The following is a 12,167-nucleotide window of genomic DNA, read 5'->3' as shown; positions in this document are numbered from 1 at the left end:
CATTTTATTTAGATGTCAAAAAATGCTTTACTTTAAAACTAAATTACCCTATGTTTTCATTCCTGAGTCACATGACCGCAGACGTCGGGTTGCCTCTTAACAATTCAATTTCAAAGAGCTTTATTGGTATGACAAATATAGGCACTTCTGTTGCCAAAGCAGTGATTACAAGATACAACTATATACAACGAATGCTAGATTATGAATTAGTTATTTTAAAAAAAAGACCAAGCCTATGACAAAAAGTAAGTGATGTAAGGTGTGTACGTGTCTGTCTGTCTGACTGTGTGTTGTGTGCATGAGTGAATGCGTGCCTGCTCGTACGCATGTAGGCTATGCTGTGTGTGGATTTGTGCATGGACGTAGTCACACATTGTCCTTCAGAGTATGGCAAGAAAACACAAATTGTGCTGCTAGTATGCAGCAACCGACTATGTCCGTCAGATGTATCATTGAATTTGGGACATTTTTGGGTGAATTTCTGGCAAATTTGGTCAAAGTTTCAAACATTCCATCAGGGTTTTGTTTACTTTGCATAGCTGGCAGAATCTTGTTTCTTCCAGCAACCATGATTTTCTGTGCCTGTCCATCTCTATGGCTAGTTGGTGCTCGCTGAGTCCGTACCTCATCATGGTGGTTCTCAGGTTTTTGTCTGTAACTGTGGTCAGGTAGTTTGTCTTTTTAGGGCAGATACAGTAACATTTCATTTTTCTTTGCGATTTTATTTGATTTTCCCAGTAAGTGATATAATTCTGTTTCAGCTGTGTTGAAATTTGATTTATTCTAATTATGCTTGTAGTTTTCTTCTGATCCTGAGCTGGTGAGGTGTTAGTATGTGTTAGTGTATGTGGAGAACCAGATGAGTAAGGGGACTGTTTGCTTTGCTCAACTCTTGGTATTGCAGGGCTTTGTATTGATGTGGGTGGGGGGTCACTATGTTTTAAGTTCTTCCAAAATTTGATTGACCTTTTTTGTTTTTGATAAGTAATGGGTATTGGCCTAATTCTACCCTGCATGCAATGTTTGTTGTGTTTCTATGTAACTTCAGGATATGTTCACAGAAATCAGCATGCAGGGTTTCAATTGGATGTTTCACCCATTTGCCAAATTCTTTACTGATGAGTGGACCCCACACATCACTGCCATAGAGAGCAATTGGTTTCATTATACCCTCCAAAGATTTTAAGCCAAATTCTAATTGGAATATCTGCAGAAATTTGTGGCATAGAAGGACCTGCTTGCTTTCTCCCTTAGTTCATTCACTGCAATGTTGAAGTTTCCTGTAGAACTGATTTTTAATTCTAAATAATTGTAACTTGAGGAATGTTCAATGTAATGTGTTCCTCAGATTAATTTGTGTTTTGTTCCCTGAGAGCTGGATCTTTTTTGGAATGTCATAAAACTTGAGTTTTGTTAAGGTTCACTTCTAGGGCCCAGGTCTGGCAGTACTGTTCCAGCAGACCTAGGCTTTTCTGTAACCCCTGTTAATTGGGGGATAGGAGAACCAGGTCATCTGCATAAAACAGGCACTTCATGAACATACTAGCTTTTTCTAGTATGTTCATTAATATAAGGGTTAAATTGGGATTTGCGAGGTGGGTGGACCCTGAGATCCGGTGGGAGGTGAGTGAAAAAAGGTACAAACCAATGAATGTCTCAGCTCAGAATTGTTGTATCTTTAATGTATTGTGCACATAATTGTAGTTAAGGAAAACAATGTTTTAAAAAGAATGTATACTATTGATGCAAGCTTTTACATAAAATATTTCAAGTTTATTGAGTGTCATTAATGCTGAGAATTTTTTTACCCACGAAAATAGTAGGTCATCCTCCTCTTTTGTCCTCTTCTTTGTCCTCTTGTCCTTTTCTTAAACTGTCGAATTGAAACAAAATAAAACGTTACGTATGTGGGAAATATTCAATCCTAGCTTAGCTAGTTATTTGTAAAACTGCCGGTCAAAATTATTTATTTATTTACCAGTAGTGGGTGGACGCCACCCACCCACGTCCACCCCCAATTTCACCCCTGATTAATATAGATATTGAAAAGAGTTGGGCTAAGGCCTGTCTGACTCAACATGCCTGAGTGAAGAAATTTGTTCTTTTTTGCCGTTGATTTTAGGAGATCAAAGGTTTTACCCCCTACACCACTTTCAATAATTTTGTAGAATACCCACTGATGCCAAATGATTTTTTCATATTTTTCCATCGGTCCCAAAATTGATTTGTATTTATTGACTCCTCAGTTTCTGCCAGTTGCTTATGGGTGTATTGAACCTTTTTGTTTCTGAGTGTACATTTATATTGATTTAGTACTTCACAGTAAGGAAGGCATATATTTAGGTTATTTGGGTCTCTGTGTTTTTGATTTGACAATTTTCTTTTCGGGTGTTTTGACAGTCTTGGTCAAACCAGTCTTCTTCTTCTTCTGTCTTCTTTTTTGAGTTGAGGTTCAGTTTATTTTTTATTTGTGATTCTTCTGCTGTTTTTTTTTTCATTTCATTGACATTTTTTACTGCCAGATTGACCTCTACTGATATGGGTTGTCCAGAAAGGTGTTTGAATTTCTTGATCTCTGGTAGCTTTCTTGAAACTTCTGTACTGCTTTGAGCCCATCTGTATGATTTCCTTATATTTAACAGTTTACTGGGCTTTGTGTGTATAGTACTGTTAATATCTGTCCTGTTGAAAATCGCAGTAATTTGACTGTGGTCAGATAGAGGGATTAGAGGCTTAACAGTGAATACTCTGAGAGAGAAAGGGTCTAAATCTGTTAGCATATAATCTACTGTACTATTCCCAAGAGGTTGTCAGAGTTTTGGGGGGTTGGACCCAAGCGCAGAGTGAAACACACGAAACTCAAGAGGTAAATGGAAATAAAGACCTTACTACAAAAAAAGGCAAACACAAACAGGGAACAGAAAAGGCCACGATGGGCAAAACAACAAACAAAAAATTCTTAAGAACTAAAAAAAACACAGAACACAAGCGGGCAGAATACAGGCAGGTGGCACACACAGGCATATACACAAAAGAAACGCAAGGAACCAGCACCCGAGTCCGGAAACAAAGAACTTAAATAGACAAGGGTAACAAGACACAGGTGAACTCAAAGAACAATCAGACCAGAAAAAGGAGGGGATAACAAGACACAGGTGGGAACAATGATAGAATAATTAAAACCAATAATACAATAAACACAGGGAGGGAGAACGAACTGAAACAAAACTGAAGTGCCGCCATTTGGCAGCCTAACAAGGAAAAACAGAGACAGAAACACAGAACCATGACAGAGTTAAGCAAAATGTGTATCTTCCTAATAAATCCCCTTGACGGGAGATTGACGATATACAGACCCAGACTTCGACAGAGGTCTGGGTCTGTACATCTCTTCCATTTTTGTTGACTACACGATTGTGGTTGTTTCTGTGGAAATAGGGAGAATCATTAATAACTCTGCCTGTCTTTTGAGAGAGTCAAAAGCATTTTCAGAGGCCATGAGGGCAGCCTCATGGCACCATTACAGTGCTATTCTGATATATATTAAGTTAATTGTCTGTTTTCTGGTTTTTTCACTATCGTCAAACTTATATATCTGCCCTTTGCAAATTCCCCTTTTTATGATATGTTTATAATGTTTGCAGAGAGTTGAATGCCATGCTGATGTGTACTCTGTATAAAAAGGTTAGTAATTACATTTTTCCTTTAATTTGACTGCAGTCTTTAAACAGGGTCTCTGGATTCTCACTCTGGACTTTATGCTTATATTTCATTCTGCCACTCTCTGTATGGATCTCTGGTGGAAACTGAAACAGGTGGCTGGCTACTGCTGCTGCTCCTGCCATTTTGTTACAATGTATCAGTTTTAAAACAAGCTCAGCTATCCAATCTGAGGAAGGGCCAACTAACTGTCAAAACACCACTGTCAACTGTCAGTGTTAGCTAGCTGTCTTGGGTAAAATCTGGATTTTTATTAGCTATCAATTTATGGATGTATTAATTAATATAGCTTATTCTCTCAAGATCTTTTGGTTCCCTGCCTCCAGTGTGGGGGAGTACACAGATCTGCCTTGGATTATCCCCCAAAACAATCCTTAGCTCTCTTTTTTTGTTGGTGAATGCCCTTGTTTTTTGTTTTATTTTGTAATAAAACTTCCTCCAGAAAACTCTCTCCCTTGTTGTCCAGATGTCCTGCAAATTGTTGCTTTACTTGTATTGTCCTTTACTTCTCTTTTTGGTCCTCCTTGCTGTGACTGATGTGATCTTTTGTATCTGGTGCTAGGCTAGGCTATCTGTTTACTCACTCTTCTAGGGTTTTCTTGTTTAATTACAGAACATACATAGGAACTGTAGAGGGTGGGAGGGGCCAGGCGGTGAAGCCTAGGAAGTAACAGGAAACAGCCTCTACTGAGCATGTTGAGTGTCCCACATTTTCGAATTGGAAGGGCAGGTATGTCATCCTGCCAAGTAAAGCCTTGGCGGGTGGCAACAAAAAATGGTGTCCACAAAACTTTGTGGTCACCATCTTTGTTTTGTGTGGAAGCTAGCTTGTTTGCTTACTAATAATTGCTAAAAAATAAAAACTATTGCTTTTACAGAGATGTATAATCCTTGCGGGAAAATTATTTATGTTTTTGAAATCCATTCTCTATCATTTCACATGCAACCCCACATAATATATTTTAATGAGTAGGGTCTACTACTCATCAGCATTCATAATTTCATAACCAATGAGAGTAGCGCTATTTTCATTTAGAATGTTGGAGACTGAAATGGGACATTTTATTTCATACCTGTAGTAGAACGTTACCTTGCAAAATAAAATGAGATCCCAAACGATACTTTTGCCAGAAAATGGAGTGTGGAAGTCGAGCACCTTAAAAAGTGTCCCTCCCTCTGGTTCTGGTGCCTGCTGCCATGTTTAGGAGAACACAGCACACAGCAAATAGATGAACACAGAGAGAAAAATGGACAGAGTGCACAGAAGGTCTAGAATTTAGGGTGTTGTGTACAGGGAGAAATTAATGATCAGCTTAGAGTGCAGGGTCCAGGAAGAGCCAGGATAATTCAGTTGGATGGGAAATGGATGACTTGCACATAAAACAGAACCAAACAGTCTTCAGATAGAACAATGGGACAGACAAGAGCAAATGGGCAGAACACAATTTGTCCATGTCTGGAAACTTTTAGACAGGTAGAGGGATACCTACGGTTATCACGGGTGAGAAGATACAAACTAGATAAGCTTTGATAAATGATGCTCTAGTCAGCCATTTGGTAGACCTGAAATAAATTGCTAGATCAGTGATCAAAATCAAGTAATCCCAAACTTTGCAGCGCTGAGGTAAATCCGAACGTTATGTCCCGGTAGCATGGAATGAGAGCCCGCTTACGGAGGAAGAATAGGGGGCTTTGAGGGAAACATTGACAGAATCACAGCTAAGGATTCGAACAGCCATTAAAAAAAGGGACAGATAAGAAACACCAAATTCACATCAGCTCCTTCCAGAATCAGGCTGCACAGAGAAGCAATTGTAGCGGTGGTGGCGGTGGGATGGGAGGGCAATCTCAGGAGCGTAGATACTGGGGAAGGGGGCACTGGACAGGTAAAGGTAATGCCCAGGACGGGGAAAGCACATGAGGGTTGAAGGCCAAGCTGAACACTGGTTAGAGGCCAAGAGAAAGGACAGATTTGCGATGGCTACGGCAATGATGGCAGGACGACTGGCCAGAACTGGGGAAGGATACACAGGGACTAAAGATTCTTGCGGACCAAATCTAACAGAAAATGCCGGGCACTCCAAGTCAGTCACAACTGCCTTGGTGGATGCTGAAGACATATGGGATAGCGCAGACGAGGGTGCTGAAGGTGTTCTTCCAAAGGGCAGGTGCACACAACCTGGACCATTGGCAGGTGCTCAGCTGGAGGAGCAGTCCACCCGCTTCCAAGCATGCTACAGTACAAAAGGGGTTTGGAAGCTGAGCCAGACACCAGTCTTTCTCTGAAGGAGCAGATTTGCTAACAGAAGCAAGAAGCTGCATATTTGGGTGGGTATGCGTACACCCAGACCACCCGGCTGCGGATCTCCGTGCAGCTCTCCCGGCTCCACGCCCCTTCTTCGCTGGAAACCATGACCGCGCAGGCGGGCCCGGTCGCCGCGAGCGCCAGCAGAAGAGACATCCACAGCTTTGTGGCAAGGTCGGTTTCTGGGTCAGTGAGAAGGCAGTAGAGTTATTCTACTGTAGAGAGGAACCATCACAACCAGAGGTATGAGAGTGTCTATGGTAAGGAAGGTGGAACCATGGGCCGGGCAGAGACAGGCAGAGTACAGGCAGAGACCATGGGCCGGTTACTTCAGGAAAGAAAGACCACAGAGCAGAGCCTGGACCGAGGTGCTTGTGAAGTCGATGAGGAGGGCAAGCACCGGAGGGCCCTGGTCATCTGGAAACTCATTGTCGACAGCATGGCAAAACAAGGAATGCAAGCAGGTCCAAGGCGGAAACAGAACAAGCCTGGCAATTCCAGAAACAACCAACACGAGGAACTACTTGTATATGCCTATTTTTATACGCTGGGGAAACCGGTGTAGCTGGTTAACATAATTGCATTAGTTGTCAAAAATGCCTGTCCCAAATATTTGTTTAATGACTCCAGCAAATATGGGTAGTTTAAGTCAGACAGGGGCCCTCAAGCTACCACTAAATTAATATCCATCAATGATAGGCTAGATAAATGAGAACAATATGCAATTCACTGCATCAGACGAGTGCCTGCACTTCAGCCTCAGAGTTCCTTACGCAAGTGTAGGTGACTGTGGTGGCTCAGTAGCAGAACTTCAGATCAAGGAAGTAAGTAAAAAAATAGGCAGAAAAACATTTAAACTCTTTTTTCATTGTGCCGCTGGGCATGTGCTAAGATGACATAATGTACCACACAGTTTGTGCAAGAATAAAATAATAATTAATTTACCTTGAAGCTATCGGTCGACTTTAGTCATTTGTGGAAAGTTTAATGGAGTTTTGCCGCTACGCAAAATGAAAATTAGTTGATTCAAATGAACCTTTTGGAACAGAAGTGGGATGCTATAAGCCAACGATGAACAACAATCACAATACCAACAACAAATCTTTTTCTAGTACATTTGAAACCCTTATGCAAAAAACTTATCACCATGCTCTTTATGGTTATAGTTAATGTAAGTTCAAAAAAGTTGTAATTGTATAGGTCTGTATTTTCTCTAACTCACTCACAACCAGACATTACACTTAAGACAGCAAGTTTATTGGAAGACTTCATTTTCATTCTCGTATTGATTTTCTTTATACATTTGCAAAACAAAAGCAGTTGACCACCGATTAAAACTGTGGTTATATGTTTACAGTGTTGGAATTGTGATTTTTTTTAAGTAATTTCAAATTTTAAGGCCTGTTCAGTACAACATACATTTTCAAAAGGAACTTTGGGTTTTGTATTTCCAAACAAATGATCATTCAAACACTTACAAAAGGGAACAAGGTCACAACAGAGTGCAGTGCATGTGTAATGTACCCAAATTAGTTATTGAAAGTATCAAAAATATTTAATAAGCAAATAAAATTTCAAGATGCTTCAGGAGGTTTCAAGATGCTCAGATATTCAGTAGTTTGAATGCATAACTTCGGCTTCATTCATAAATATAGCCTGAAAAATTACATTCAGAAATGGACATTATCTGACAAAATAAATATCTGCATCAAAAATCTATGATATTATGTGCTTGAAAAAGCATTGCGTAAAACAATTCCAATGCTATTTTAGCTAGTATTCGCATACATGGGGAATAGAGCCTCATTAAATACACAAACATCACTGTAATAAAGGTTAAAAAATAAACAATCTAGTTGCACATATATACAATATTTAAGATTTATACACTGCCAGTGATAAGAATTTCAGTGGTTTGAATGCATATATTAGGCACATATCATCATAAATACAGCCTTAAAAATGACATTCAAACATTTTTTGTAAAATGAACAACTATGATGGCAATGCTAATTAAATGATTGCATGCTAAACAATGAATGGATTCGGTTTTTTAGACTGAATACACAGGAAAGAAAAATACCACTCACCCCACTAAAAGCAAATCTTTCACAATAGTGACAAAAATGCCACTGACAAAAGCTCAAAAGTAAACAACCCAGCCTCACAAATAAGCACAATTGTCAACTCAGGTCAACAGTTGCTGAGCACAAAATTTAAGCTGCTGCTTCAGGTGTAAACTCTGCCATTCTTGAATTAAATAACTGATCGTTAAGAGAATCTGCAATTAGAACATTTCCAAATAACAAAATATAATAACGCAATTGCAACAAAAATGTGCATGAATCTCAGTGCATGCTCAAGAGCAGGAAAACCCTGATACACTTCCAACATAAAATATCCCCAAGATGCATTGGCGATGATGTATTTTTGTGGGCACATTTTTTAAATGCAGAGTCTTTATAACAAAACAAAAAACAAAAAGGCACCCAGACCTTCAAAGACATTCGAATACATCTCACATTAATGTGCCACTCAATATTACTTAATCTTTCCCTGAAGCAAAAAGATGTCAATCGGATATAAGTTTGAAGTTTGAAGAAGACATAGGCGTGTAAAGCGCACCGATAGGTATGTTCAGGGACCGCGTGCAAATATACCGCAAAGCACGTTTTAGGAGTACATGCTAAATTGCAGGTACTGGAATGTTTAGGGAGTGCTGGTCTCGCATTCTGCGTACATACAATATTTGTGTTTTTGCATTGCCATTCATTTAGCAAAGGCACATTTCTGTTACTGTTTCTGAAATTCATTCTCCATTTCGGTCAATATGCCTGCGCTGTCGGCTTCGTCAAAGTTTCTTTGGTACCGCACCCTGGAGGAGAAACGGCCTCTGCTTCTCTTCCATATTAGGAACAGCACGATAGCAAGGATGGCTATCACCAAAATGACAAAGAAGGCTAATGCGGCCGGCGTGCCTCTCCTCGCTGCGTTGAAATAGAAAAAAACAATTAGAGAACCCTGTGCAGACGGCCCGTTAGCGTTCGTCTGTAAGTAACAAATGAATACTGAAGAGCGATTGTGCTTTGTGGCACCCTATCCACAGCGGAGGTTGGGGTCATACCTATGTTCCCAGGGTCCTATGTTCCCCAGATTTATATGGCACATAATGGGAACATGACAAAGGGTCCTACGTTCCCCAGCTCTACATATGTGTTCTCCCAGGGTCCTATGTTTCCAGGGCCCTATGTTCCCCAGCTCTATATAATCAAATAAAATGATAACCATTGGTTTTGTTGTGTTTATATAGCTGGCTTTGAAGCCTTGTTCCAATAAAAAAAAACTGGATAATATTTATGAAATATTTTAACTTGAAACGGGTCAAATTTGACCCGAACACAATAGGAGGGTTAATGTGTGTTAACAGAATATTGAACTGGGGAACACAGGACCCTGGGAACATAGGACCCTGGGAACATAGGACCCTGGGAACATAGGACCCTGGGAACTTAGGACCCTGGGAACTTAGGACCCTGGGATCATAGGACCCTGGGAACATAGGGCCCTGGGAACATAGGACCCTGGGAACTTAGGACCCTGGGAACATAGGACCCTGGGAACATAGGATCCTGGGAACATAGATACGCTCCCCGGAGGTTTGACGGGATACTCACGAGCGGGCGCCTTGCAGACCACCCGGCTGCGGATCTCCGTGCAGCTCTCCCGGCTCCATGCCCCTTCTTCGCCGGAAACCATGACCGCGCAGGCGGGCCCGGTCGCCGCGAGCGCGCTTGCCTTTTTGCCCCAGTTGGAGAATTCCACACTGGTGCCGTCGATCCACTTCGAGTCACCTGAAGAACAGTTTTAAAAAGTGACTTTACAGTCAAATCATCAAATAAAGTTCTTGCTGTACTCTCATCCAAAAGTTAAGCAATGAAGTAATAGGCAGCAGTGCAGTAGCAGGTTCCCCAAAACTTTGGGATACCCTTAGTCTGGTACAACAAAATACAGCCACATTTTTTCATATACACAGTGTCTAAGACAGAAAGAAAAGACAGATGTTGAATAAATTAATTTATCCTCGCATTTGAAAACTTTGAACAACGTATGCTATTGACTTGCAGTGATGCAAAATGGAAAAACATATTAGGATATTGCACTTTTGTGATGTTCCTGTAATGTGACTGGTTAAATCATAAATAGTAGGTGGGGCTTGATAAGTGTTTCAGCCTTGCTGAGTATGTTGGCCATGAGCACGCACAGAGCTTTACTCAGTGTCACAAAATGAGAGATGAGATTGCAGGATTAAGAAACATGGGCTCAAAAGAACAAATGTATGAAAACACAGGTTATACTTGGGTCATTGCATGTTTAGTTTCTGTGAAACAACGTTTAGTTGTCGAAATTTCATTTTGATATCAATAATTTGATATGCTAACACACTTTTTAGGAATTGTGTATTTTCAGATGTTAGATCTGAAAATCTATGTGAGTGGCTTGACTTTTTTACATTTACATTTCTTTTTGAGTTTACATTCATAATACAAATCCAGAAGTTTCACTGACTGAAGGGTGCAGTGGCATGCTGTGATACCAGGTTATTATGGGTCCCAGCATACTGAAGCTTTGGGTCCCCCTTCTGGCTCACAAGAGTTTAACAAGACAGGAAAGCACAAAGACTTCAGACCATGAATTTACACCTGATTCATACAACTAAGCAGGGGTTCAAAGCTATAGCTGCGAAATACTGATTCGGCCACTCTGGGCTAAGTCTTTTAAAAGTGATTAATGTGATTCAGCACTTGCCACGTGGAGAGAATTTTAAGAGAGTAATTTTAAGAGGGCTTGGTTGCAAATGCACCTTTTCCTGGAGAGTGCCAGAATTCGAATTCGAACTGAAATCTTTTTCTTAGTTTTCAAATTACTGTAAGTTAGGGCGCATTCCGATTCTGATAGGGTACACTCTGTATAGGGGTGCGTGACTGAATGCTGTATCACTTCAGACATCGCATATAAATGAGGTATTATCTGAACACGGCTCGTCTAAATGCGAAATACTCCACAACCGTTTATTATACTGTTTGTGTAAGTTATGGTACTTTAATTAACACACTTTAATTGTTTGGAGGTAGTAGGAAAGAGGAGGATGAAGGGGAAGATCAGTGCCATCCTGAGCAATCTCTCCCACCCCCTACATGAGGAGCTGTGGCGGATGGGGAGCTCCTTCAGCCATTGGCTCATGCACCCCAGGTGCAAGACGGAGTGCCTAAGGTGTTCCTTTGTGCCAACCGCCATCAGACTGCATAATGACAGCCATGCCTTTTAAAGGACTTTGCTGCTACACTAAAAAAGCACTTTTTTATTTTATTTATTTATTCATTTATTTATTTATTTATTTATTTATTTATTTATTTATTTATTTATTTATTTATTTATTTATTTATTTATGTATGTATTTATTTATTTTGTAATCTTTATTGTTAAAGCAAATTACTAAAAGCACTTTGTGGGGGAGAGGTTCGTTACCTTGCGCGTCCAGATCCAAGCCAAGCCACACACGCTTAGTGATGAGGGGGTTTTCCATGATGTATCTGGAGACGAATGTGTTTTCATCTTCGTCCTTAATGGTCAGGAGCTGTGATGACTCATCTGCCAACACAGCACAATGCAAACGCTAACGCAAACAGGCCTGGTCCAGTCACAAGCTGAACAAACAGCCTTTGTCTTCATATATGGGCTGATCAGTCCTCCCGATTTATGTTAACTTTCAGAAGCAGATTCTGGTCGTTTATACAGCATTTTCTAAATTAATGGTGGGTATCAAACGTTAGTGTAACTAACAACAAAAACAAGCACTTCTGGTCATTAAGTATGGACTTTTCTGATAGATCACAATAGATGCTCAGTTTACATGAAGTACTGTGATTGACATAGAGCTACAAAGAATACTGAATACCAAATAGGCTGGGGATACACACAGGAAGCACTGCAGTTCTGCACAATGCACCCCCATTTATTACAGTTCCAAAGAATATTATTTGGCTGCATGAAATGAGATTAAGTGAACAAAATGCGATTTTGAGCAGGTGAGCCAGGTGCTCTCAGTTCAGATGAGTGATTTAAATGAGAGGTGGAAACACAA

At 40.3% G+C, this 12,167-nt stretch overlaps 1 protein-coding gene across 1 annotated transcript in view; it reads right to left on the bottom strand.

Moving 5' to 3' along the window:
- Positions 1–7,260: 7,260 nt before the first annotated feature.
- Positions 7,261–12,167, bottom strand: part of ly75 (lymphocyte antigen 75) — a 40,751-nt gene continuing 35,844 nt past the window's right edge. Inside the window, exons 33-35 of the mRNA XM_035409322.1 lie at positions 11,552–11,674; positions 9,700–9,876; positions 7,261–9,012 (exon numbers count right to left, since the gene is read on the bottom strand). Of these exons, the coding sequence (XP_035265213.1) occupies positions 8,819–9,012; positions 9,700–9,876; positions 11,552–11,674 (494 nt within the window). The 3' untranslated portion in view covers positions 7,261–8,818. The remainder of the gene's footprint in view (positions 9,013–9,699; positions 9,877–11,551; positions 11,675–12,167) is intronic.

This window comes from Anguilla anguilla, chromosome 3 (genome assembly GCF_013347855.1).
Source record: "Anguilla anguilla isolate fAngAng1 chromosome 3, fAngAng1.pri, whole genome shotgun sequence".
NCBI lineage: Eukaryota > Metazoa > Chordata > Actinopteri > Anguilliformes > Anguillidae > Anguilla > Anguilla anguilla.
The sequence above is the reverse complement of the archived record's forward strand: the minus strand, read 5'-3'. Positions and strand labels throughout refer to the sequence as shown.